Source organism: Antechinus flavipes, chromosome 4, assembly GCF_016432865.1.
Source record: "Antechinus flavipes isolate AdamAnt ecotype Samford, QLD, Australia chromosome 4, AdamAnt_v2, whole genome shotgun sequence".
Taxonomy (NCBI): Eukaryota; Metazoa; Chordata; class Mammalia; order Dasyuromorphia; family Dasyuridae; genus Antechinus; species Antechinus flavipes.
The window spans coordinates 104,330,464-104,355,497 of NC_067401.1; the positions used below are offsets into that span (position 1 = coordinate 104,330,464).

At 34.9% G+C, this 25,034-nt stretch overlaps 1 protein-coding gene across 1 annotated transcript; it reads left to right on the forward strand.

The window, feature by feature from the left end:
• The first annotated feature begins 672 nt into the window (after window positions 1-672).
• On the forward strand, window positions 673-25,034 carry LOC127559694 (SLAM family member 9-like). Its single transcript, XM_051993654.1, has 3 exons — window positions 673-1,008; window positions 21,412-21,753; window positions 24,181-25,034. Exons 1-3 carry the CDS (start codon window positions 960-962, stop codon window positions 24,282-24,284), a joined length of 495 nt encoding a protein of 164 aa, XP_051849614.1. The 5' UTR covers window positions 673-959; the 3' UTR covers window positions 24,285-25,034.

Below are 25,034 nucleotides of genomic sequence, written 5' to 3' on the forward strand. Positions count from 1 at the left end.
CAATGGCAGCAATTGAGAGTAGGATCCAGGTTTCCTGACTCCTTATCTGCTCAAGAATAGCTCTATCTTTGTATCCCAACAAGGTACAATATGCAGAGGTTATAGTCAATGATAGAATTAAGTTAAGGTCATGATACATGAAGAGAACTACATTGATCCTCGAGATGGATATGTGTTCTCTCTCTCCATTTTGGATAGAGAAGGTACTTCTCATCTTCCCTGCATATTTTCCTGGACATAAACACTTAAGATCCCACACAAGGAGAAGGGAAGAGGTAGGAAATCAAAGTTTATTAAGCATGTACTAAGTGCCAGCTACTATGCTAAACACTTTTACAAATATCTTATTGCAACAAGGGGCCCAGTGAACAGAGCCCTGAGACTGGAGTTAAAAATATCTGAGTTCAAATTCAGCTTCAGATATTTACTAGTTGTGACCCAGGACAAAGCCCTTAATCTGTTTCCCTCAGCTTCTCCAACTGTAAAATAAGAATCATAATAGTAATTACTTCAGGATTGTTAAGATCAAATGAGATAAAAGTGTTGATCCCTAAGAAGATAATCTTTCTCCTCAAACCTACCCAAGGTACATTGAGTACTTTCAAAAAAATTTTTTTGCATGTTTGTTCAATCAAGTCTTCCTAAAGGATAAAATAATTTTGTCATGGGGTCCTTTTAAGTCTGATTTCCATGATAAATGGTCCTTGGCCAAGAGTCTTGGCCTCTGTTCTCATTTCCATCTTAGCAGACTTAACTTACTTTTCTGCAAACCACTCCCTCAGTGCCCAGGCACTCACTTCCTCTTCATCTTAATTTTTAAAAGTAATTATTAACATCTGCACTTCCCTCCCCTAATCTGGCTCCAAAGCTTAGATGGTAGAAAGAGGAAGTTTTTCTATAGGGGTTATTCACACACAGAGATCCAGAAAATAGTTTGCTCAATCCTGTTTTTAACTAAAATGGTCCATCCCAGACTGTGGCCACTCTTCCTTCTCAGTATCCTCCTGGGTGAGTACACACTGTTATACTATGATCTGAGGCTTCAGGTGCTTCACTTTCCAGTTTCTCTCTTTCACCTTTCACTACTCTAATCTTTCTTGGCTTTGAACTGACCACTTTCCAAGTCAGAAAAATATTGCTGTTACTGTGTAGAATATTCTCCTGGTTTTGCTTACTTCACTTTACAGCAGTTCATGTGAATATTTTCAGGTTTTTCTGAAATCATCCTGCTTGTCATTTCTTATAGTATAATAGTATTCCATCAAAATTTTATGTCACAACTTGCTCAGTCATTCCCCAATTGATAGGCATTCCTTCAATTTCCAGTTCTTAGCCACTGCAAAAAAAAAAAAAAAAAAAGCTGCTATAAATGCCTTTGTACAAATAGGTGTTTTTCCCTTAAAAAAAAAATCTCTTTGGGATAATGGTCTAATAATGATATTACTGGATTAAAGATTAGATACAGTTTGGTTGCCCTTTGAGCATAGTTCCAAATTGCTCTCCAGAATGGGTTAAATTAGTTCACAACTTCATCGCAATACATTATGTTCCAGTTCCCACCCCCACCCCCCAGTCTATTCATCACCTTCCTTTTCTGTCATGTAAGACAATCTGATAGGTATAAGGTGGTATCTGAGTTGTTTTACTTTGCTTTTCTCTAATCAGTAGTGATTTAGAACATTTTTATATTACTATAGATAGCTTTGATTTCTTCATCTGAAAACTGCTGGTTCATATTCTTTGACCATTTATTGTAGTGTTCTCTTCTTTTCTAAAATATGATCGTTCTCTGGAGGAGCAGGTTTCTTGGGGAGCTTCTGGAGGCAGCCTTAGTTTCAGTTCAATAATCACCTCAAATACAGCCAGCTGTTAAAGTACAGTCCTTTATTGTCTCTTCCAAAGTAGCCCAGTTAGTTTTCTTAGAGGCCTATCTCCCTCCTTGGTTCCAAGAGCTCTTGCAGCTTGTCCTTTGTCACCTCCAGCTCCCTCTGAATCTCCAATTCTACTCTTCTCAACTGACTCCTCGCTGAGGCTCTGAGAGCTTTTATAGGCTCTTTTAGAGGCATAAACTCAAAAGTTGACTCCTCCTCCGAGAGAGTGGGATTGTGGGTTCCTGACTTGTGAATCTCCCGAACTTGTGAACTCTAATGTGTGAGCTAATGTGTGAACTCTCAAAGGTGTAAACTTAAGTACATAAGCATTGTTTCTATCAATTCCAGTGAGTTAATACTTTGGAAAGATTCTAACAATTTATCAATTGGGGAATTATCTGAATTTTTATAAATTTGACTCAGTTCTCCATATATTTGAGAAATAAGGCCTACTTGATATAAAATTGTTTCCTATTTTTCTGCTTTCTTTAATTGAACTGATTTTGTTTCTGCAAAAACTTTTTAATTGTATATAATAAAAATTATTTATTTTGTATTTTGTAATGTTCCTCATCTCTAGTTTAATCCTAAATTCTTTCCTTACCCATAGACCTGACAGGTAAATTATTCCATGCTCCCTTAATTTCCTTATGGTCTAACCTTTATGTATGAATCATGTATCCATTTTAACCTTATCTTGGTATATCAAGTGAAATATTGGTATTTACCTAGTTTCTGTCAGAGTATTTTCTAGTTTCCCTAGCACTTATTATCAAATGGTGAGTTTTTGTCCCCAAAGTTTAGGTCTTTGGATTTATTAAACATTAAATTACTAAAGTAACTTACTACAATGTATTGTGCACCTAATCTAGTCCACTGATTCACTGCTCTATTTCTTAGCCAGTACCAGATTTTTTAGATGATTACTGCTTTATAATGCAGTTTGAGATTTGATATGGTTAGTCCAACTTCATTCACATTTTTTCCCATTGATTTCCTTAATATTCTTGATCTTTTGTTTTTCCAGATGAATTTTGTTATTTTTTTTAGTTCTATAAAATATTTTTGGTAGTCTAATTGGTATAATTCAAAGTAGAATAATTTAGGTAGAATTGTCATTTTTATTATGTTGATTCTATCCTCCCATGAGGTAGAATGAATTGCTCTTCCTTGAGCAATTCATATTTTTCCAATTATTTAGATATCTGTAAATTTTAAGGAACTATGAAAATATTAGTTATTAACATGTATCGGTTGTCAAAGTTCAGAATAGACTAGACCAAAGTTTCACCTGAAAAGAAAAAAAAAAGCCAAAGTTTTGCATTTCCTCTGGTCAGGTTTGGATATATACCAGAGAGAAATTTGGCAAATTTCCATTGTGCCAAATCATTTCCATAGACAACAAGTAGAGGATGGAATTTCTTCTCTCTACAACTCATAATTCAGTTCCTGTTTTCTTTCTTTCTTTTTTTTTTAAATTTTAAATTTTATTTTATTTAATAATAACTTTGTATTGACAGAATCCATGCCAGGATAATTTTTTTACAACATTATCCCTTGCACTCGCTTATGTTTCGTTTTTTCCCCTCCCTCCCTCCACCCCCCCATCCCAAGATGGCAAGCAGTCCTATATATGTTAAATATGTTGCAGTATATCCTAGATACAATACATATTTGCAGAACTGAACAGTTCTCCCGCTGCACAGGGAGAATTGGATTCAGAAGGTAAAAATAACTCGGGAAGAAAATCAAAAATACAAATAGTTCACATTCATTTCCCAGTGTTCCTTCTTTGGGTGTAGCTATTTCTGTCCATCATTTATCCATTGAAACTCAGTTAGGTCTCTTTGTCATAGAAATCCACTTCCATCAGAATACATCCTCATACAATATCGTTGTCGAAGTGTATAATGATCTCCTGGTTCTGCTCATCTCACTTAGCATCAGTCCATGTAGATCTCTCCAAGCCTCTCTGTATTCATCCTGCTGGTCATTCCTTACAGAGCAATAATATTCCATAACATTCGTATACCACAATTTACCCAGCCATTCTCCAATTGATGGGCATCCATTCATTTTCCAGTTTCTAGCCACTACAAACAGGGCTGCCACAAACATTTTGGCACATACAGGTCCCTTTCCCTTTTTTAGTATCTCTTTGGGGTATAAGCCCAATAGAAACACTGCTGGATCAAAGGGTATGCACAGTTTGATAACTTTTTGGGCATAATTCCAGATTGGTCTCCAGCAGTTCCTGTTTTCTGAGATTCTTGAAAGGATGGTCTGAATTTAGGAAAGATCTTTGACAAATGGTGAGTTTTTGTCCCCAAAGTTTAGGTCTTTGGATTTATTAAACATTAAATTACTAAAGTAACTTACTCCAATGTATTGTGCACCTAATCTAGTCCACTGATTCACTGCTCTATTTCTTAGCCAGTACCAGATTTTTTAGATGATTACTGCTTTATAATGCAGTTTGAGATTTGATATGGTTAGTCCAACTTCATTCACATTTTTTCCCATTGATTTCCTTAATATTCTTGATCTTTTGTTTTTCCAGATGAATTTTGTTATTTTTTTTAGTTCTATAAAATATTTTTGGTAGTCTAATTGGTATAATTCAAAGTAGAATAATTTAGGTAGAATTGTCATTTTTATTATGTTGATTCTATCCTCCCATGAGGTAGAATGAATTGCTCTTCCTTGAGCAATTCATATTTTTCCAATTATTTAAATATCTGTAAATTTTAAGGAACTATGAAAATATTAGTTATTAACATGTATCGGTTGTCAAAGTTCAGAATAGACTAGACCAAAGTTTCACCTGAAAAGAAAAAAAAAAAAGCCAAAGTTTTGCATTTCCTCTGGTCAGGTTTGGATATATACCAGAGAGAAATTTGGCAAATTTCCATTGTGCAATTTCCATAGACAACAAATATAGGATGAATTTCTTCTCTCTACAACTCATAATTCAGTTCCTGTTTTCTTTCTTTCTTTTTTTTTTAAATTTTAAATTTTATTTTATTTAATAATAACTTTGTATTGACAGAATCCATGCCAGGATAATTTTTTTACAACATTATCCCTTGCACTCGCTTATGTTTCGTTTTTTCCCCTCCCTCCCTCCACCCCCCCATCCCAAGATGGCAAGCAGTCCTATATATGTTAAATATGTTGCAGTATATCCTAGATACAATACATATTTGCAGAACTGAACAGTTCTCCCGCTGCACAGGAGAATTGGATTCAGAAGGTAAAAATAACTCGGGAAGAAAATCAAAAATACAAATAGTTCACATTCATTTCCCAGTGTTCCTTCTTTGGGTGTAGCTATTTCTGTCCATCATTTATCCATTGAAACTCAGTTAGGTCTCTTTGTCATAGAAATCCACTTCCATCAGAATACATCCTCATACAATATCGTTGTCGAAGTGTATAATGATCTCCTGGTTCTGCTCATCTCACTTAGCATCAGTCCATGTAGATCTCTCCAAGCCTCTCTGTATTCATCCTGCTGGTCATTCCTTACAGAGCAATAATATTCCATAACATTCGTATACCACAATTTACCCAGCCATTCTCCAATTGATGGGCATCCATTCATTTTCCAGTTTCTAGCCACTACAAACAGGGCTGCCACAAACATTTTGGCACATACAGGTCCCTTTCCCTTTTTTAGTATCTCTTTGGGGTATAAGCCCAATAGAAACACTGCTGGATCAAAGGGTATGCACAGTTTGATAACTTTTTGGGCATAATTCCAGATTGGTCTCCAGCAGTTCCTGTTTTCTGAGATTCTTGAAAGGATGGTCTGAATTTAGGAAAGATCTTTGACACATGGTGTCTAGTTTATCTGTTCTTCCCAAACCACAAAAAGGTAACCCAAAATAGGTGCTTCCATTTTCCTGTTACTATGTTTTTAACCTCTTACAATTTTGGCTTCTGACCTTATCATGACACTGAAGTTTCTGTTTCCAAAGTTAATAAAGAGATGCAACTAGATGGTGCAGTGGATAGAAAACTAGTAGCCTTAGACACTTAATATTTATTTAGCTAGTTACTTAAGGCAAGTCACTTGATTCTATTGCCCCTCCAAAAGTCAAAATTAATAAATGTTTTAGTTGCAAAAATCTAATGAGTTTTTTCTCAATTCTTATTCTCCTTGAAGAATTGTTGATCATTCTTTAAAAATGAATTTTTATTGATATCTTTTGGTTTTACATTTTAAAATTTGCTTTTATATCCCTCTCCTACCCTCTTTCCAGAAAATCATTCCAAATTAAAATAAATGTTTAAAAATAAGAGAAAAGAAAAAGAGGAATAAGAGTGAAAAAAAAAACAGCAAAATGTTCAGTATAATGAAAAAAATCTGACAAGATAATGTTGCAAACCATGGAACCTACCCTTCTCCTTGGCCATCTTTTGCAAAGAAGTAGGAATGGGAATGTTATTGTATCTTATCTTTAGGGCCATGTGCATCTTTGTAACTTTTCAGCATCTGTTTTCAAATGTATTGTAATCATCTCAAATAGAAACAAACGTTTAAAAATAAGAGAAAAGAAAATGAGGAATAAGAGTGAAAAAAACCCCAGCAAAATGTTCAGCATAATGAAAAAAATCTGACAAGGTGATGTTGCACACCATGGACCCTACCCTTCTCGTTGGCCAACTTTTGCAAAGAAGTAGGGATGGAAATGTTATTGCATCTTATCTTTAGGGCCATGTGCATATTTGTAACTTTGCAGCATCCATTTTCAAATGTATTGTGTTTGTTGTTCTTTCCATTTATGTTGGTTTAATCCTTATGTTGTTTTCTTGAGCCTTTGGAATTTAAGAAGATTATGTCTTTGATTTTATCCTTGTTTCCCTGAAAAAAAAATAAGGAACAATTTTAATACACCATCCATTCTCCACTTGCTACGTACTTTTTCTTTTGCAACCTCTCTGTCCTCTTCAAATCAAAATCTTAGGGATCCCTGAGATGCAAGTTTACTAGAAAGGGTGAGCTAAGGCCAAAACCTGACTTTCTTGCGAGAAACTCAGGATTCCTTTAATTCTCATGGTTAGGTAATTCTAAGGTCTGAGGGTGGCAAGTACATATGCTGGTTATTGAAACCATCTAGTTCCTAAATCATTGGTTAATTGCCGCATTGCGTTCCCTCTTATGTTCCCTCTCCTCTCTCCTTGTCCTCCCCTCTTTTATACATACTGGTTAGATAGATGAGACTTTTGTCTGTCTATTAAGTATTGATCACATTCTGTATAGAAAGCTAGTAGACAGTCCTAGAAAATGTGTGGAATATATGAAACTAGCAAAGATGGCTGTAGTGAATGTTACTTATTCTCCAAGTTTTGGGGGCAAGAATTCATTATTTGACAAGAATTCCTTGGAAAATTAGAAATTAGTTGGGCAGAAATTAAGCATAGACCAACATCTCACACTGTATACCAAGATAAGGTCAAAATGGGCAAATGATTTAGACATAGAGAAAGAGAGTTCATTAGCAAATTAGAAGAGCATGGACATTTTTCACCTCTCAGATCTATGGATAAGGGAAGAGTTTATGACAAAACAAGAAATATAGAGAATCACAGAAAGTAAAATAAATAATTTTGATTATGTGAAACTAAAAAGCTTTTGCACAAAGAAAATCAATGTAGCCAAAATTAGAAGAAAATCAAGAGCGTGAGAAAAATTTTACAGAAAATTTCTCTCACAAAGGCCTCAAACATATGGGAAGCTGAGTCAAATTCATAAAAAAATTAAGAGCCAGTCCCCAAATGATAAATGATCAAATATGAACAAGTAGTTTCAGAAGAAATCAATGAAATCCATAGTCATATGAAAAAAATGCTCTAAATCACTAATGTATAGGGAAATGCAAGTTACAATAATTCTGAGGCACCATTTCACATCTAATAGATAGGTTAAGATGGCAGAAAAAGAAAATTACAAATGTTGAAGGAGAGATGGAAAAATAGGGACATAAATTCATTGTGCAGGAGTTGTGACTGGTCCAACCATTCTGGAGAACAATTTGAAACTAGACTGAAAAGGCTATAAAACTGCATACCCAGCAATACCACTGCTAGGTCTGTATTCCAAAGAAATTTGAAAAAAAAGAAAAAAGGAAAATTACTTATATGTACAAAAATATTTATAGCACCTCTTTGGAAATTGAAGAGATGCTCGACAATTGGGGAATGACTAAACAATTGTGATATATGATTTTGATGGACTTGTGCTTTAGGAAATGATGAAGGAGACGATTTCAAAAAGCCCTGGCTTTAAAGACCTATATGAATTGACACAAAGTGAAGTTAGAACCAGGAGAACAATATTTATAAACATCAGTATTGTAATAATGATCGACAATGAAAGACTTAGCTACTCATGATGAAAAATGGTGTTTACTACCAAAGAAAGAATTGATGAACTTTTAATACAAATTGAAGTTATATATATATATATATATATATATATATATATATATATATATATATATATATGTTGCTTTTTTCCCCAACATGGCAAATATAGATTGCTTGATTCCACATGTATAATTGATATGTTGTTTGCTTTTATAATTGGTGGGATAAGGGCAAAGAAAATTTGGAACTCACTTTAAAAAAAATGAATGTTAAAAATATTTTTGAAAAAGAGAGCTTCTTGAAAAATCCACATGAGCTTCTTGAAAAATCCACATGAGCTTCTTGAAAAGAAGAACTGTTTTTGCCTTAAAAAAGATGTTTAGAGACCAGAAGATCATGCCTCCCAGTTTATGCCCAAAGACTTCTTGAGTTTGGTCTAACAACATCTTGATTTGAATCCTAATGGTGCTACTTTGTATCTTTGGAGAAAGCCCTCTAGATCTCAATTGCCTCATGTTAGATAACCTTTAAGATCCCTTGCAGTTTAAAATCCCACAACACTAGCTTCCTGCTTGCTTTCTTTTTGTCCAAATCTGATCTCTTCTTTAGTAGCTTGGTCCTCAATTTACATTCTTAACTACCACCTCCCTTTCATCCTTAAGTCTTTGATACTGAACTTCCATATGTTCCAGTTCCCTATTTCCCCTTCTTCAAACCTGAGCTACAATAAATTTGGGAGAGATTTATTTACAAGGGAAGGATAAAGTTTGCAACCTCTCCAAAAATAGTAGAAGAAAACTCAGTGTGCTCAAGATTATACCTGAGCAGTCAAAACTAGTGACTTATGATTGGAACTAAACTTACTAACTAAATTGACCTTAGGCCAACATTATTAAGGATTTAGCCATTGTGAGGAGAACACATCTGCTCTAATTCAATTAAGATCCCATTTCAACCTGGGATCTCTTCCCCTTATCCCCAGCTCAGAACAACATCCAGCCATATTGCTGGGCCCTTTGTTCCACACACTTCCTCATTTACATGACTTAGTACCTTGGTTAATTTATAATAAGCATTTGTGATGACCAGTTGGGAAGAGATATCGATACCTCTTACAATGATTCCCCCTGTTCATGAGTTAGCATATGCTAACATGTTATGGGGAATATTATAAATTATTCTCATAACAATGACTGATAATTCTCTGAAAGTATTTCAGAAATATTGTTTCTTTACCCAGGTCTAGCCTAACTATTTGACAGATTTGCATAATTTTTCTTCATTTTTTTTCTTTCCTAGTATTTCTCAGTTCAATAAGTTGCCTAGGAGCAATTTGGAATATGTATTTGTTTCCCATCTTTGCCATTTCTATCTATGCAATTTGGGACAAATCATTTAATCTGTTTTGGGTTCAGTTCCTACACACACATACACACACACATGAGATGTATATATATGTATGTGTGTGTGTGTGTGTGTGTATATATATATATATATATATATGATGTATACATGTGTGCGTGTGTATATGAGAGAGAGAGTAACCAAGGTTTCAAATCCATTTACATATGACTCTTTTTAATTGATAGAGATTGATTACTCTTAAGCTTGGTGCCACTGTAGGGTTTGATGGAGTATCCTAATACTCTTGAAGTTAATAGAGTGGTATTGAATAAGGGCTTGGCTATGATTTACCTAACTATCATAGATAATCACTATGAGCCTAGAAAAAGTACTAAGAGATCCTAGATCCATAGTTGTCGGATTTAAATTTTAGTTTTTATAAAGAATAGAAGACATTCTTTAGTCAAATACCTTCATTTTACATTAGAAAGTCTGCATCTCTAAAAAAATTAAATGATAAGTCAGTTCTGTATGCTTTTTCCACCACCCCCTCCCTCTCTTCCCTCCTCTCTCCCTCTCTTCCTTTTTTCCTTTTTTTCTTTTTCCTTCTTTGTAAAAATATTTAATTCAGCTAAAATTATTAAGTACATAATACATGAAAAGAATTGTTAGATGCTGGCAATATGAAGACAGAATGAAAGATTGTCCTCAAGGAACTAACAGTCCATTTAGGGCATGGGGATACTGTAATAGTTACAGATAGATAATAAAAATTATGTACAAATTAATACAAAGTAATTTCCAAAAAGAGAGAGCCTTTATAATTTGGGGATCAGGAAATAACTATAGGAGATGGCTCCTCAATTGTGCTTTGAAATTATTTAAGGATTCTAAGAAGTGAAGAAGGAAGAAAGAAGTATATTCTAGATATATAGGACTACTTTATTTCTGTAGAAATATATATGTTGCCAAGAAAACCTGTTTTTGTTCATTGATACTTAGTATCCATGGATAAAGAATGATCCAGAGCGGGTTATGAGAAGCAAAAATTCTGAGACACTGAGACAAATGTTTGTCCTTAAATCCTCTGATAGAGATAGAGCAGACACACAGAAAGACAGAGACAGAGAGGGAGAGAGACAGCGACAAAGAGACAAAGAAAAAGGAATGGGGGGGGGAGAGACAGAGAGACAGAGAGAGAGAAAGAGAGACACAGAGAGAGAGAGACAGAGACAGAGAGAGAGACAGAGAGAAAGAGAGACAGAGAGAGAGAGAGAGAGAAAGAGATAGAAAGAGAAAGAGAGAAAGATAGAAAGAGAGAGAAAGAGAAAGAGAGAGAGAGAGAGATGGAGAGATGGAGACACAGAGACAGACAGAAAGGGAGAGAGAGAGAGTCTGCTGGTCCAGAAGAGCTCTAGAAGGAACCTAGAAATGTGATGGTGATTGTGGCTCTAAGGGAGTCAGAATTCTATCCCTAGGTATTGCTATGGGAAAGAAGATAGAGGATATTTCCTAGAATTCTCATTCTTTGCATTCATGAATCATCAAGAATCTGATATATTCTAAGATACTGACCCTCATTACAAGGGTTGTGACTGTTTTTTCCATGAACTATTCTATAGCTGAGTAGGATGGTTGGAGGACCTTACTAGTCATATTATCAACCCAAAGAAATCCAATGTCACCATCATACAAGATTATAGATAACCTAAGGATCTATAATGAGTGTCATGAAAGAGAAACCAGTAATTTAAAAATTTTAGCTTTATGACTAGAATGGGTCACATTTTTTTTTTTTTGTTTTGTTTTTAGAAGCCAGGTTGAGGAGAGGTAATGATACTCAGTGGTGGTTAATGGGGAAGGAGGAGGATGATACTAGATATAAAGCTTTGGGAGAGAGTAAAAGGACCAGTCACTGACTTCAGATTTAGATACTGATTTAACTCTGCTGCAGATAAGTTGTTTCTAAGGGACAACAACCAAAAAGAAGATATGAATTGAGACTAGATTAATAATAGTTCACATAGAGACAGCTTTAAGGTTTGCAGAACTTTTTGCAAATAAAGATACATGAGCTCATTTGATTCTCACAAGTGTAAGGTAGGGGCTATTATTTTCCTCATTTTACAGATTAAAAAAAGTAAGGCTCAAATTAGTTAAGTGACATGTCCAGTGTATGTCACTAAATGTATGAGATAAGCTTTAAACTCAGATTTTCATGATTTGAAATACAGTTTTCTTTCTGCCACACTACACCACTTCCTCTGTGAATAACTCCATGACAGTTTAGAACTCTGGTTGCTCTTCTAAGAAGGTTGCTAAAATCATAAATATCATAGATTTTGAAATGAAAAGAGCCTTAGAGATTAGCTCATCCAATGTCTTCATTTTCTATTTGGGAAAACTGAGGCCAAAAAAAATTAAGTAACTTACTGCTAAAGGTCAAATAGCTAGTAAAAACATTTTTTGGGGGAGGGAAAGAACAGTGGATTGAAATGTCAAAACAATTAGAAAGGACCTGGTAGGTATTTCTGGCTATAATATGGATCAATCATTTTGCAATTATCTTAGAACAGAAAAGTATAACAATAAAAAAGACAGATCATTGGACCAACATAGCTTTTTCCTCTTTAGTCAGGAGAGTTCTAGTTTGAATAATAATGGTAATTTCATTTAGGGGCTCTATGAAGAAGCCAGAATGAGAGAATTCACTTCAGAGGATGGTTATTAGAACTCAAGAATTCATATCTAGATTAGGAGAATCTGTGCTCAGGAAGGTCTTTAACAAATTGACATCTAAACTGTTCTGTCCCAGATTCCAGATAGGGATCACAAGTTAAATTCTGTTTCCCAAATTCTTTCAAAAATTTTTATTTAATTTTGTTGGGGTTTAAACTATTTTACATCTCTTATAAAGATGTCAGAGTATTTAAGGTTTTTCTGACCTGAGAAGTACTGATAATCCAATGCCATCCTAGAAACACAAAATGAGATGAAGACTAAAATTTACAACCATCCAACTCAGTCCTCTCCACTCAAGTCTAGAGAAAACCAAGGTTGGACATTATTTAGTGATCCTTAATCAAAGTTTACTCAGGGTAAAAGTAGGAAAAATCATTCCAAATGATTGGACAGTTAGAATTTGCATCCATTAGTCTGAATCTCATTTCTGTATCAATGGAATCACCCATTATGTCCAGAAATATTTTTTTCAACCTTTCAAGAGTATGAGAAGACATATAGCCTTTTAAGGAAGTGGAATTTTAAAATCATAAGGAAAGTATACAGTGAATGGCACAGATGATTAGAAGAAGCCCATATGTCAATAAAGGCAGGAGAAAAACTGAAAGTTCATAGAATTTTTAAAATTTTATGAAGAGATCATAGAAATATTTTGAAAGGATGGTGATGGACTTGAGAGAAAAGGGGAAGGGAATAAGTAATTTATAGCACCTACAACATGTCAACCACTATGCTAAGTGCTTTTTTTTTTTTTAACAAATAATCTCATTAATTCTCATAACAAATCTCATTTTACAGTTGAGGAAACTGAAGCAAACAGAAGTTAAGTGAGTTGCCCAGAGTAAAACAGCTAGTAAATGTGTGAGGCTAAATTTGAATTCAGGTCTATCTGAGTTCAGGGTCAGTGTTTTATCCAGTAGTTGTCTCCATATCTATCTAGTTGTTTCTATAAATAGGAAAATTCAGAAGAGAGATAAGGCTTTTTTCGGGAGAGGGGGGTGGAAGAACTAATGAGTTTTTATTTTTGTTTTTAATGGTATTTTATTTTTTCAAATATGTGCAAAGATAGTTTTCAACATTTACCTTTGAAAGACCTTGTGCTCCAAATTTTTCTCCCTTTTCCTCTCCTCTTCTCCCCCATCCCCAAGCAATTCTATGTAGATTAAACATGTACAATTCTTCTAAACATATTTGCATATTCATCATGCTGCACACACACAAAAATCAAATCAAAAGGCAAAGAAAACCACAGGAAAGAGAAAAAACCCAAGCAAACAAACAAAAAACAAAAAAGGTGAAACTACTAAGCCTTGATCTATATTCAATCTCCATAGTTCTCTCTCTGGATGTGGATGACTCTTTCCATCATAAACTGGAATCATAATTCCCTATTGTAATTGCCTTGAATCGCCTCATATTAAAAAGAGCCAAGTCTATCACAGTTGATTTTCATATAATCTTGTTACTGTGTACAATGTTTTCTTGGTTCTGCTCACTTCACTCAGCATCAGTTCCTATAAATCTTTCTAGACTTTTCTAAAATCAGCCTGCTCATCATTTTTTATGGAACAATAATATTCCATTATATTCATATACCATGGCTTATTCAGCCATTTCATAAGTGATGGGCATCCACTCAGTTTCCAGTTCCTTGCCACAACCAAAAGGGCTGTTATAAAGATTTTTGCATATGTGGGTTTTTTTTCTCTTCTTTATGATCTCTTGAGGATACAGACCCAGTAGAGACACTGCTGGATAAAAGGCTATTCTAGTCACAGTCTGATAGCCCTTTGGTCATAGTTTCAAATTGTTTCCCAGAATGGTTGGATCAGTTCACACCTCTACCAGCCATGCCCTAATATCTTAGTTTTCCCACATCTCTTCCCACATTTATCATTTTTTTCTGCCATCTTAGCCAGTCTGATAGGTGTGAGGAAGTACCTCAGAATTTGCATTTATGTCTTAATATGTCTTAATTTGCATTTATGAGTTTTATTTTGGACACATTTAGTTTGAGATGCCTGTAAACATTAAGTCCAAAATATTCTATAGGGAATTGGGAAGACTAGAATTCAGAAGAGATACTAAGACTGAAAAAGATCTTTGTAATGACCGTGTATTTAAAATCAGCCGGAGTCAGGAATTCAGGTTAAGGGAAAAATCTTCAATATTTATTGAAGTGAAGAGGTGAATAAACATTGCAATAGCAAATATAGGCAAGAAAGATTGCGATAGCAAATATAGGCAGTTGAGACAGGAAGCCAGCTAAGAGAGAGGGACGCGAGCCGAGCCAACCGTGGCAATGGCAATCCCAAAAGCCTCTCCTCCCCTTCCTTTTCCACTCCCCTGCCTCCACCCACCAAAATCGTCATTTCCTATACAACACATCAGGACTTGCACAAAGAGTGGGTGGGGGCCATTCTTTCTCCAAGCTTATATATTAATAGAGTATGGTCCAATTACTATTTAGCCTCATGTGCTTGGGACCTCAGTGCATCAACTCAAGCCTCAGCCCATTATAGATCTTGGAGTCATTTGCTTAGAGATAATATTTCAATTCATAGGACCTGTTAAGATCACTTAGACAGAATAGAGAGTGGATGTAGAGAGAGAAAAGAATCTGAGACAAAGTCTTGAGATCACTCACAGTAAAAGAACTCAATAGAGATAATGATTTTACAAAAGAAATTGAAGACTATCAGATAAGTAGTAGGAGTTGCCAGAGAGAGCAGGGTCATGAAAACCTAGATAAGAGAGAGGATCCATGAGAAGAAGTTGGTCAATAGTTTCAAATGTTATACAGAAGAATGAAAACTGAAAAGAAGACATAAAATTTGTCAAGTGCTGGAATCCTTTACTCACGGAAGATAATCCCAAAGGTCCTGGAGATTCCCCTCTTCCTAGACTGAAATAATGTGTAGATGCCTGGGAGAATATTTACAGCTAATCTGGATTGGGGATGGGAGTGGAAAGAAAATGAGAAGATACTTTTAAATACAAAAACATTTGATCCTGGTCCTTTAGGGGAATTTCCTTTCTGATTCATCTGGGAAAATCAATTTTTCTCTTAGAAAAAAGTAATTCAGATTAAGTGCTTTTAAAGAGATTTCAAATTTATTTGGCTCAGAGCCTTCATTTAGGAGAAATGTATACATGGTAACCCATAGTGTTCTAAGATATACTCCTCACTTGTAATTTTGAACTTCATGTTGTTGTAAATGACATTTTTACTAAAAGGAGGTTAAATGCAACAATTAATTGAAAATTCTATTATCCAATGAATGAGTAACATTTCTTACCCAGATATAGATTTGATGTCAACTTGCTAGCAGCTATCTGGCTCACAGCTATTTCACTCACTCATCTTCAATTTATGCTCAAAAGAAGTCTGATATTCCTAGGGAGTGACCACCACTATGTTGTTCCAATTCAAAACTACTTTCTCAGGGTTTTAGGTGCGTGTGTGTGTGTGTGTGTGTGTGTGTGTGTGTGTGTAGGGAAATACATTCCTGCTCTGCCATACAAAACAAGGGCAAAACCTTTAGTCGTTTTACTTTATGTGAGTACCCTTTTTTGAGGATTCTTTTTCTTTTTCTTAAAACAAAAATTCTTCTGTTTTTATCAACTGCATTTCTCATCCTTCCACTTCCATAGCCATGCATGCCTTCAAGTGGACACCACTTATTTTCTTCATCAGTCCAACAGAAAAGGGAAGGAAAAAGGAGAGAAGATTCAGTGCGTTCCATATTTAATTATATGAAAGAAAATATGAGGACAATTGTAGTCATTCCTTTGCCATTTCTATTTTAAAGGAAGAGATCTGGTACACATAACTGATGTGCTCATCAAATTTTTTGCTGAAGCTCAATAGTTCATGGGGTATAAAGTCAGGAAGTAGAGCCAACATAGACTATGACTGACAGAAGTAAGATCCAAGATTTCAACAGAATGGAACTCTGGACTGAAGTCAAGAAGATATATGTATATGTAGGTTAAATCTAAAATCCTCACATGGATCAGAAAAGCAAATGTCCAAAGATAGAGTAGGGAGAGGCTGCTTTGAAATAATTTTCATTAATAGTTAGTAGTTAGTAGTTAGTTTGCTCTTGGAAGCCTTCTCAATTTATAATTTGGGGTCTTTTATTCTTCCTATGCAACCAGTTATAAAATCAAAAATTACACTGAGCTCCAGTCAGTTTGGTGACTGTCATCATCCTAAAATATTTGGTGGAATAGGAAGGAAACACTGCAAAATATAATTGATACCACTGTGACCTGGAACTATTGTGTTTGATGGAGATTCAATATTAGGTATCTTTTGGAGATCTCGGGACATCTATCTCCCAAATTATACTTGCATAGTCAGAGATCTAATCAGTGATTAGATGGAGATAGTTCTCTGTTCTTAATGGACATATTTTTTGCAGATAATCATTTCAATTCCTATCTTCTCAGGAGGCTTTGGAATGATTACTTGCATAGTATAGACCAGGTTTTATGATTGTTACAAAGGAGTGAATTGTCTTCGCTTCCTCTGTTGAATACTTTAAGGATCAGCTTCTCTCAGTTGGAGCCCAGTAGGGACAGGTCACACATAACCTTTGGTTCTGAGCTATTGATAATCAGAAGGCTCATCTTCCCTGTCTATAATGTCTCCAGGACATGAACTTTCTTGAAGCCCCCAACATGAAATGACATTTCAGAGTCAGAGGATCTTCATTTCTTTGAAAAGCCTTTATGCAACAATATTTTTGTACAGAAAGGTTTCATAGCTCATATTCTCTTACACTAAAGATGTCATGGAAATGCTGTTTTCTTATACTGTTTAAACTTGTTTCAGTTCTTTTCAACAGACACTTATTATATTTTCCCTAAATAAACCTTTATTAGCTATCTATCACATCTAAGACATTAGTCTAGATAACTGGGATACAAAGAAAAAATGAAAAACAGAAACTAACTTTAAGTTTCAGTTTCCTCATCTGCAATATGAGGAGTGGGAATAGATAACATCTAAAATACTTAATTAAATCTATGATTCTAAGAGGACTGGGTAGCCCTAGTAGCCTCTGTTTTTAGAAAAAGAAGCAGTTGTCCTCCCAAACCCTTTCCAGAATCTGAGTTGGGGGATCTCTTAGAAATATACCTTTTAATTTCGAGTATGTTTATGGAATAAAACAAGAATTTCCATAGTATAGTATAAGATGCTTGCAAAAGAAATTGCAAATCTGCTATGCACAACTTGCTATTCCTTTCAGATATGCAACAAAACTGTTATGTAAGTTTTTTCTTCCTTCCCCCTCCACCCTAGTGAAGGCTACCATTAGGCACAAATAGGCATATATATGTATGTATGTAAAATGATTCTATACATACTTATATTAGTTCTTTTTCTGGATGCAGATAGCATCTTCATATGTCCTTTACAGACAAAATAACTTATTCACTCAAAATTGTTCTTAAAACAATTTTGCTTTTACTGTATTTAATATTTCCTTAATTTTGTTCAGTTTGTTCTTCATTATTTCATGCAAGTCTATCCATGCTTTTTTTTTTTTATTATTATAGTGCTCATCATTTCTAATGCACCTTAGTATTTCATCACAATCATACCCTACAACTTGTTCAGCCATTCACCAATTGATGGGCATCCCCATAATTTCCATTTCTCTGACACCACAAAGAGAGATGCTATAAACATTTCAGAATCTCTCAATTCTTTTTCTTTTCCTCTAATTATCTTCAGAAATAGACCAAATAGTGATATTGTTGGGTCAAAAGTTATATGTAGGTAGTTTAATAACTCTTTGAGCTTACTGTCATTTAACAATTGGGGAATGGCTTGTATTCTTTTTTTTTTTTTGAATGGCTTGTATTCTTACCGATTTGCCAAAGTTCTTTATATATTTTATATATGAGACCTTTTATCTGATAAATTATCTATAGAAATTCACTCCCTCCAAATTTTCTTTCTTCTGATCTTGGCACAATTTTTTTTTATTTTTGTACAAACTCTTTTTAATTTAATGTAATTGAAATTATCTATTTTAAACCTAACTTTGCTCTCTATCTCTTGTTTACTTATAAGTTATTCATCTATATGTAAGTCTATTTAATATTTTTGTGTTCTAATTTTCTTGTAAAATCTCTCTTTATATCTAGGTTATGTATCTATTCTGATTTTATCTTGGTAAACAGGGCAAGATAATTGTTTTTTGACCAGTTTCTCCCATACTGCTTTCCAGTTTTCCCAATTTTTACATATACATATATGTATACCTATATATATATTTACCAAATAGCAAATTATCCTCTTTACATTTTTCAAATACAAAATGGTTATCTTTATTTGCTGATGTAAATTGTAAATTTGCTGATGTAAATAGGTAAATCCACTAATTTACCTAATTCTTAGCCAGTATCTGATAGTTTTGATAAATACTGTTTTATGATACAATTAAAAGTTTGGTACTAATTAACATCCTTTCTTTATACCTTTTTTCATTATTTTCTTTAATATTCTTGATTTTTTGTTTTTCCAAATGAATTATTTTTTCCCTAATTCACACTCAGAGGTATAATTTCTTTTTGTGAATTTCCCTCCTTATTTCTACTCACTATTTTCCTTCTCAACTTTTCTTTTTACCCTGTCACTTTTACTTTATCTTCTCCTCTTACTCTCTTAATCTTTATGTTTCTCCTTATGGCTGGGAAGCACAGTTTGTTACTGTCATCACCTCAATCTTCTCCCTCCTTCCAACTAAAACACCTTTTGTGAGCTCTGGGAATTATATTTGCCTAGCAGACTAGATCATTTAGTCAGTCACTAAAGATCCAGTGCCACTTTGTTGATTCTCAGATTTCAAGCTTCTGGGGCCATCTTGTGGCTGTTACAAATATTCAATATATCTCATCCTTGCCTCCCAGGAACAATGAACAACTACTTAATGTCATTGTCTTCCTATTATTGCAATAACAATGTCATTATGGAATTTAAATTGACATTCTGTGGGGGGAAAGATTTTCATGATTAAAGAATATGACATTTTTTTATCTCAGAAAACAAGTTTCCCATAAGTTAGGCAGGAAATATCCTAAAAAAAACAAGATCAGATAAAATATAAATAATACAATGTAAAATTGTATAGTACATATTATAAGATCACATAATATATTATATGTAACTATATAATATAAAATAGTTAAAATCCTTTTATTTTACCTTTATACTCACCCCAAACTAAATAGGCTTCAGATACTCCCTTAATCTATAACTTTAAGGATTGGATGTAATTGGGTGGCCTTGAGATTTATATAGGTCACAAAGCCAAAAAGGTATAAATCTCCCAGATCTCAAAGAGGAAAGCCCCTTCCCCAAAGTAGAAGAATGCAGAGAGGAAATGGGTAGGAATTATAAAACCTGAAAGAAGAAAAAGACGATTAAGAGAAAATATGATTATGAAGGGGAAAAAAAGAAAGGGGTAGGGTATAGGGCAAAGGGAGGACCCAAATGAGACTCTTTGAGTTTCATGCAAGTGAGTTCTGGCCCCTAAACCAATGGCACTGGTCTCAGAAAGCTCAAAGAAATACTAAGTGAGGTAATAAACACCCCCAAATTTGTCAGAATAGGAGAACTTTAGCAAGATGTAATAGTGGAAAGAATACAGAACTTGGAATCAGGAGGCATTTGAGTCTCAATCTTTCCTCTGATCATAGGCAAGATTCTTAGCCTCTTTGAGCTTCAGAACCGCAAGAGTTGTGATGATCAGATAAGATGTAGGTTAAGCCACTTGCAAATCTTAAAGGGGCTATGTTAAATGTCAACCATTATTATTATGAGAGCTGAGTGGTGGGACCTGCTTTCTGTTTCATACTCTGTAGCCTCAGATCCCACTCTGGCTCCCTCTTAATGACACAGTTTTGGAGGTAACCCTTTCCAATACTGGTTGAACATTACTCACACCTCTGACTCATTGATCATGATGGGGGAGGTTGGAACATTCTTTACTTTGCTGGTATTTTCAGGCACCCTCTGTACCATCATTACTCTATAACCACTCCTCCTTTGAGATTCATTTAAGCCATATTTACTAGCCTTTCAAGATTATGTTTGCTGTTGTCTTCTGACCTCAAAAATATTCTCCTTTCTTGCTTAATCAGTTGAGTACTTAGCCCAGTCTTTCTCTCCTTTGCAATGCTCGACTTCATATTAAGGGACTTTGAAATACATACTGATACACTTCAGACACCTTAACCTCCCAATTCTTCAACAAATTTAAGTCCCATGACCTATTCCTACACTCTTCCTCAAATATATATACACACACACATACATACACACATACATGCGTATATGTATACATATATGTAAATGTGTGTACATTAAAATATATATGCACACCTATATACATATACACATACATACATATATACATATATTTATACCCACACACACACACACACACACACACACACATACATACATATATATATGCTCTTCATTGTGGTGTCATTTCCAAGCATTCTAAATCCATGTCCATGAATTCTGAAATTATTTTACCTGATCATAATATATTGTCATTCCATTTCTCCCTCTTCTTTGCAATCCCAAAAGAACAGGGGTTCTTTGTTATTACCATGATGAGAGCCTGAAACAGGTTTAAATCTAGACTCCAAGACATATACATTCTGAAATTTTTGTCAATCCCACTCTACCTCTCAGAGTATCAGTTTCTTCATCTGCAAAATAGAAATGAAGGTAATATTTTACATTTTTAAAGGTTAATTGTGAGCAAATTTTAAAAATAAAGCTCCTCATGCTTTAGAAAAGTGAAATGTTTCCCCCCTGAGGCAACTGGCATTAAGTGACTTTTCCAGGGTCACACAGCCAGGAAGTGTTAAGTGTCTGAGGTCAGATTTGAATTCAGGTCTTCCTGACTTCAGGGTTGGTGCTCTATCCACTGTACCACCTAGCTGCTCCTGTGAAATGTTCTTATACAAAGATTTATCAACAAGGGGGGTTCCCAGGACCTTACAGATCTGGGAAAGGGAAGTTTTTGTTATTTTCTTTTTGTGTTTGCAGGGCCAGGAGGCTCCAAAGGGACTGCAAGACCAGGAAAGTTCATTGGCATTGTAGGGGAGTCAATTACTCTTCCTTTGAAAATCATGGCAGGAGAGAAGGTTGAAAACATCACTTGGATTTCCAAAACACTTATTGCTGTTGTATACTCAGGACAAGGAAGAAAACCAGCCAATATCACTCTAATCAACCCTCTTTATGTGGGAAGGTTGAAAGTACCTATCCATAGCTACTCCTTGGAGATCAGCTCCCTGAGGATGGAGGATGCAGGGTCCTACAGAGCTTTGATAACCACTCACACCTGTTCTGTGGGCACCAACATGGAATTCCTTTTGAGCATTCATGGTGAGGTTGAGGAGCAGAGCTCCTGGCATTTAAACTAGTGATTTCTGACTGTTCATCTTTTAAAGCCCCTGGCTCCTTAGCTTCTCTTCTGGAGCTAAGATAATGGAATGTTCATCTTCACAGTGAGTGTCTTTCCCTTCACTTGGCATGGCTTATGGAGACAAACATTACAATGCTGATGGCTCCTATGTCATCATCTTGATATAAGCCATTGAAGGCAGAGAAAAGTCAAGTTTTTTTTAATATTTCACAACCCTTAAAGTGTTACATTTTGTTGTTAATAATCCAATGTTATTAATAACAATGTTATAGTATATAATAATAATTCATTAATGTTTTTATTTCTTCCCTTTCAAAACCAAGAGTCTGTGATTCTGATAAGTACATTAGAGAGAGCTCAGAAATGTTGGGGAAGTGATGAAGTCTGGACAGGGACTATTATTGCTTTCTGAAGTACTTATAATATACTGGAATGAAAACTGATAGTGAATCCAGAACACTTGGGTTCAAGATTCTATATGACCATTTATTAGTTGTATGATCATAGCTAAATAACACAACTCTGAAATTGTTTCCTCAGATTTAAAATGGGGATAATAATTTTTATATTATGTACTTCATAGGGCTTTTGGGAAGATCAAATGAACAATGAATGTAAATAGTGCCATAATCCACAAAGTAATGTGTCAGTGGCAGTTAATAACATCAACATTTTAATTAATAACTTAAGGAAGACTGGATTTGTAGAATTGAAAACAGAAAATATAAAGGCATCTATGGATGGATTTCTTCCATCTGAAATCCCCAGGACTTTCAAACTTCACTGGAAATATGAAACCAACTTTTTTTTTCCTTTCTTTTTTTTTTTTTTAATAACTTTTTATTGACAGAACCCATGCCAGGGTAATTTTTTACAACATTATTCCTTGCACTCACTTTTGTTCCGATTTTTCCCCTCCCTCCTTCCACCCCCTCCCCCAGATGGCAAGCAATCCTTTACATGTTGAATAGGTTACAGTATATCCTAGATACAATATATGTGTGCAGAACTGAACAGTTCTCTTGTTGCACAGGGAGAATTGGATTCAGAAGGTATAAATAACCCGGGAAGAAAAACAAAAATGCAGGCAGTTTATAGTCATTTCCCAATGTTCTTTCTCTGAGTGTAGCTGCTTCTGTCCATCCTTGATCAATTGAAACTGAATTAGATCTCTTTATTGAAGAGATCCACTTCCATCAGAATACATCCTCATACAGTATCATTGTTGAGGTATATAATGATCTCCTGGTTCTGCTCATTTCACTTAGCATCAGTTCATGTAAGTCTCGCCAGTCCTCTCTGTATTCATCCCGCTGGTCATTCCTTACAGAACAATAATATTCCATAACGTTCATATACTACAATTTACTCAACCATTCTCCAGTTGATGGGCATCCATAATATGAAACGAACTTAAAAGGGCATCATTTATTTTTATGAAGAATATGATGTCCTCCCCTCCCTCTTAGTCTTGTGTCTAGGGAAGTCACTTTTCTCAAATGGAATCCTCTAGGAATAGGACCTAACTCTGAACCTCATTTCTCATTTGTAAGATAACACTTTTAAAAATCCTTTCCAGCTTTAAATTTACAATCCTAGGAAGACTGAGTACCTACAAAGACTTGTGATCTGGGAGAAGTTGTTTAAAAAAGGATTCTTCTCAAGCTTCTGCCCAGAGTTCTGCTTCTGGGGTCTCTCAGAAGCAGAACCTTTCCTAAGGAAATACAAACAGAGATTTTTTATTTTTCTCCTTGGAAGAGTCACAATCCTTCTTACTTCAGTTCTCCAAGACAGACCCTAACAGGTGCACTTTTTGCTAGCTAGGAGAATCATTTCCAGGTTGATATTTTATTCACTGATATCAAGTGAGTAACATGGAGCCTGTGTTGTGCTAAATATTACAGAATACAAAAGCTTGACACTTTCCAGACTAAAGAGGTCTCAATTGGTTTAAATAGCACATGACAATTTGGGGGGAAATTTAACCTTTATTATATCATTATCATTTGAAAATTACAACACTAATCCTGTGAGATAAATACTATTATTATTATTCCATTTTTATAGATGAGGAAACAGAGGTTCATAGAAGCCAGCAGCCTTGCCTAAGATCCCAAAATTAGTAAGGGGCAGCCAGGAGGTGCTGTGAGTATATTGCTGGGCCTGGAGTCAGGAGGAGCTAAATTAAAATCAGGCTTCAGATACTTATGAGCCTGAGGAACAGAAGCCTCTGTTCCATTAGTCTAAGGTCCAGACTACTTGAAGGATGGAGTTCAGGGCTCCAGCTATGGGTCCCTCCTTGATAATGTTGTTCTCTGTAATAATTTCCCTTTTTCCTTTATTTTCCTAGTGGCTTTGATTCATTTGCTCTTCTTCTCTCCTTTCAGATTCTGCAGTTCTTGCTCATTCAGCCTCATCAGATTCTTCCTCTTTGGGAAAGGGGACTTTCCTCCTTGGATTTCTGGGGGTCTTGAGAATTGCACAAGTGTGATCCTAACACAGAAAGAATCAGGAGGAAGAGTGTGAAGACAGATGTCCTCTTGTGAGACACTAGGGAATACCCAGTTTCCATTTATGCTCATCAGCCAATCTGAGAATACAGCTCTCCTAGTTTCTTATTTCACTTAGAATCCCTATATCTGTAGAGATGGTTTGGCTGCAGGATGTTTCTGCATCTGCTCCTGCTATCATTGAAAGTAAAACAGTAATTTTACCTGAAACTTGAATATGGGAATGAGAAATCATTGTGTATTTACTTACTTGAAAAATTTTTTGTTATTCTTAAGCTGGCAAACATCAATAAATATAAACATTTCCATATATAAAGTGCAGAAAAAAGATGATTGCATTTGAAACAATGAATTTGTTATATAATGGTTCCCTATCAAGAATGATGTGTGACAGGCTTGCAACTAAATTCAGGATGATGGAGATATTATTGGTTTTTATCTAGTTTCTGCCACATGGGTTGACTTATTTAGAATAACTTCTTTTGGGGCTTGTGATAATTTGATTTTACTCTTTAGAGTTGGAATGAATTTCTTAATCTCACCATCTTCCTCTGAATATGAACCCAGATGTTCTTTTATACCAAAGTAGCTATCAATGATCAGTTTTTTCCTTTGTTTACTCATTTTTTCATTTGATAATATTTTTATTTTTTCCAATTAGATGTTAAGATAATTTTCAACATTTAATTTTGTAAGATTTTGATTTCCATTTTTCTCTCCCCCTTCATCCT

What these genes read in the sequence shown, in the direction of transcription:
- LOC127559694 (XM_051993654.1), top strand. Translation starts at nt 960, where the DNA reads ATGGTCCATCCCAGACTGTGGCCACTCTTCCTTCTCAGTATCCTCCTG. An exon ending in CCTTCTCAGTATCCTCCTGG is followed by an intron (nt 1,009 to 21,411) that starts GTGAGTACACAC and finishes TTGTGTTTGCAG; the next exon opens with GGCCAGGAGGCTCCAAAGGG. An exon ending in ATTCCTTTTGAGCATTCATG is followed by an intron (nt 21,754 to 24,180) that starts GTGAGGTTGAGG and finishes CTCTCCTTTCAG; the next exon opens with ATTCTGCAGTTCTTGCTCAT.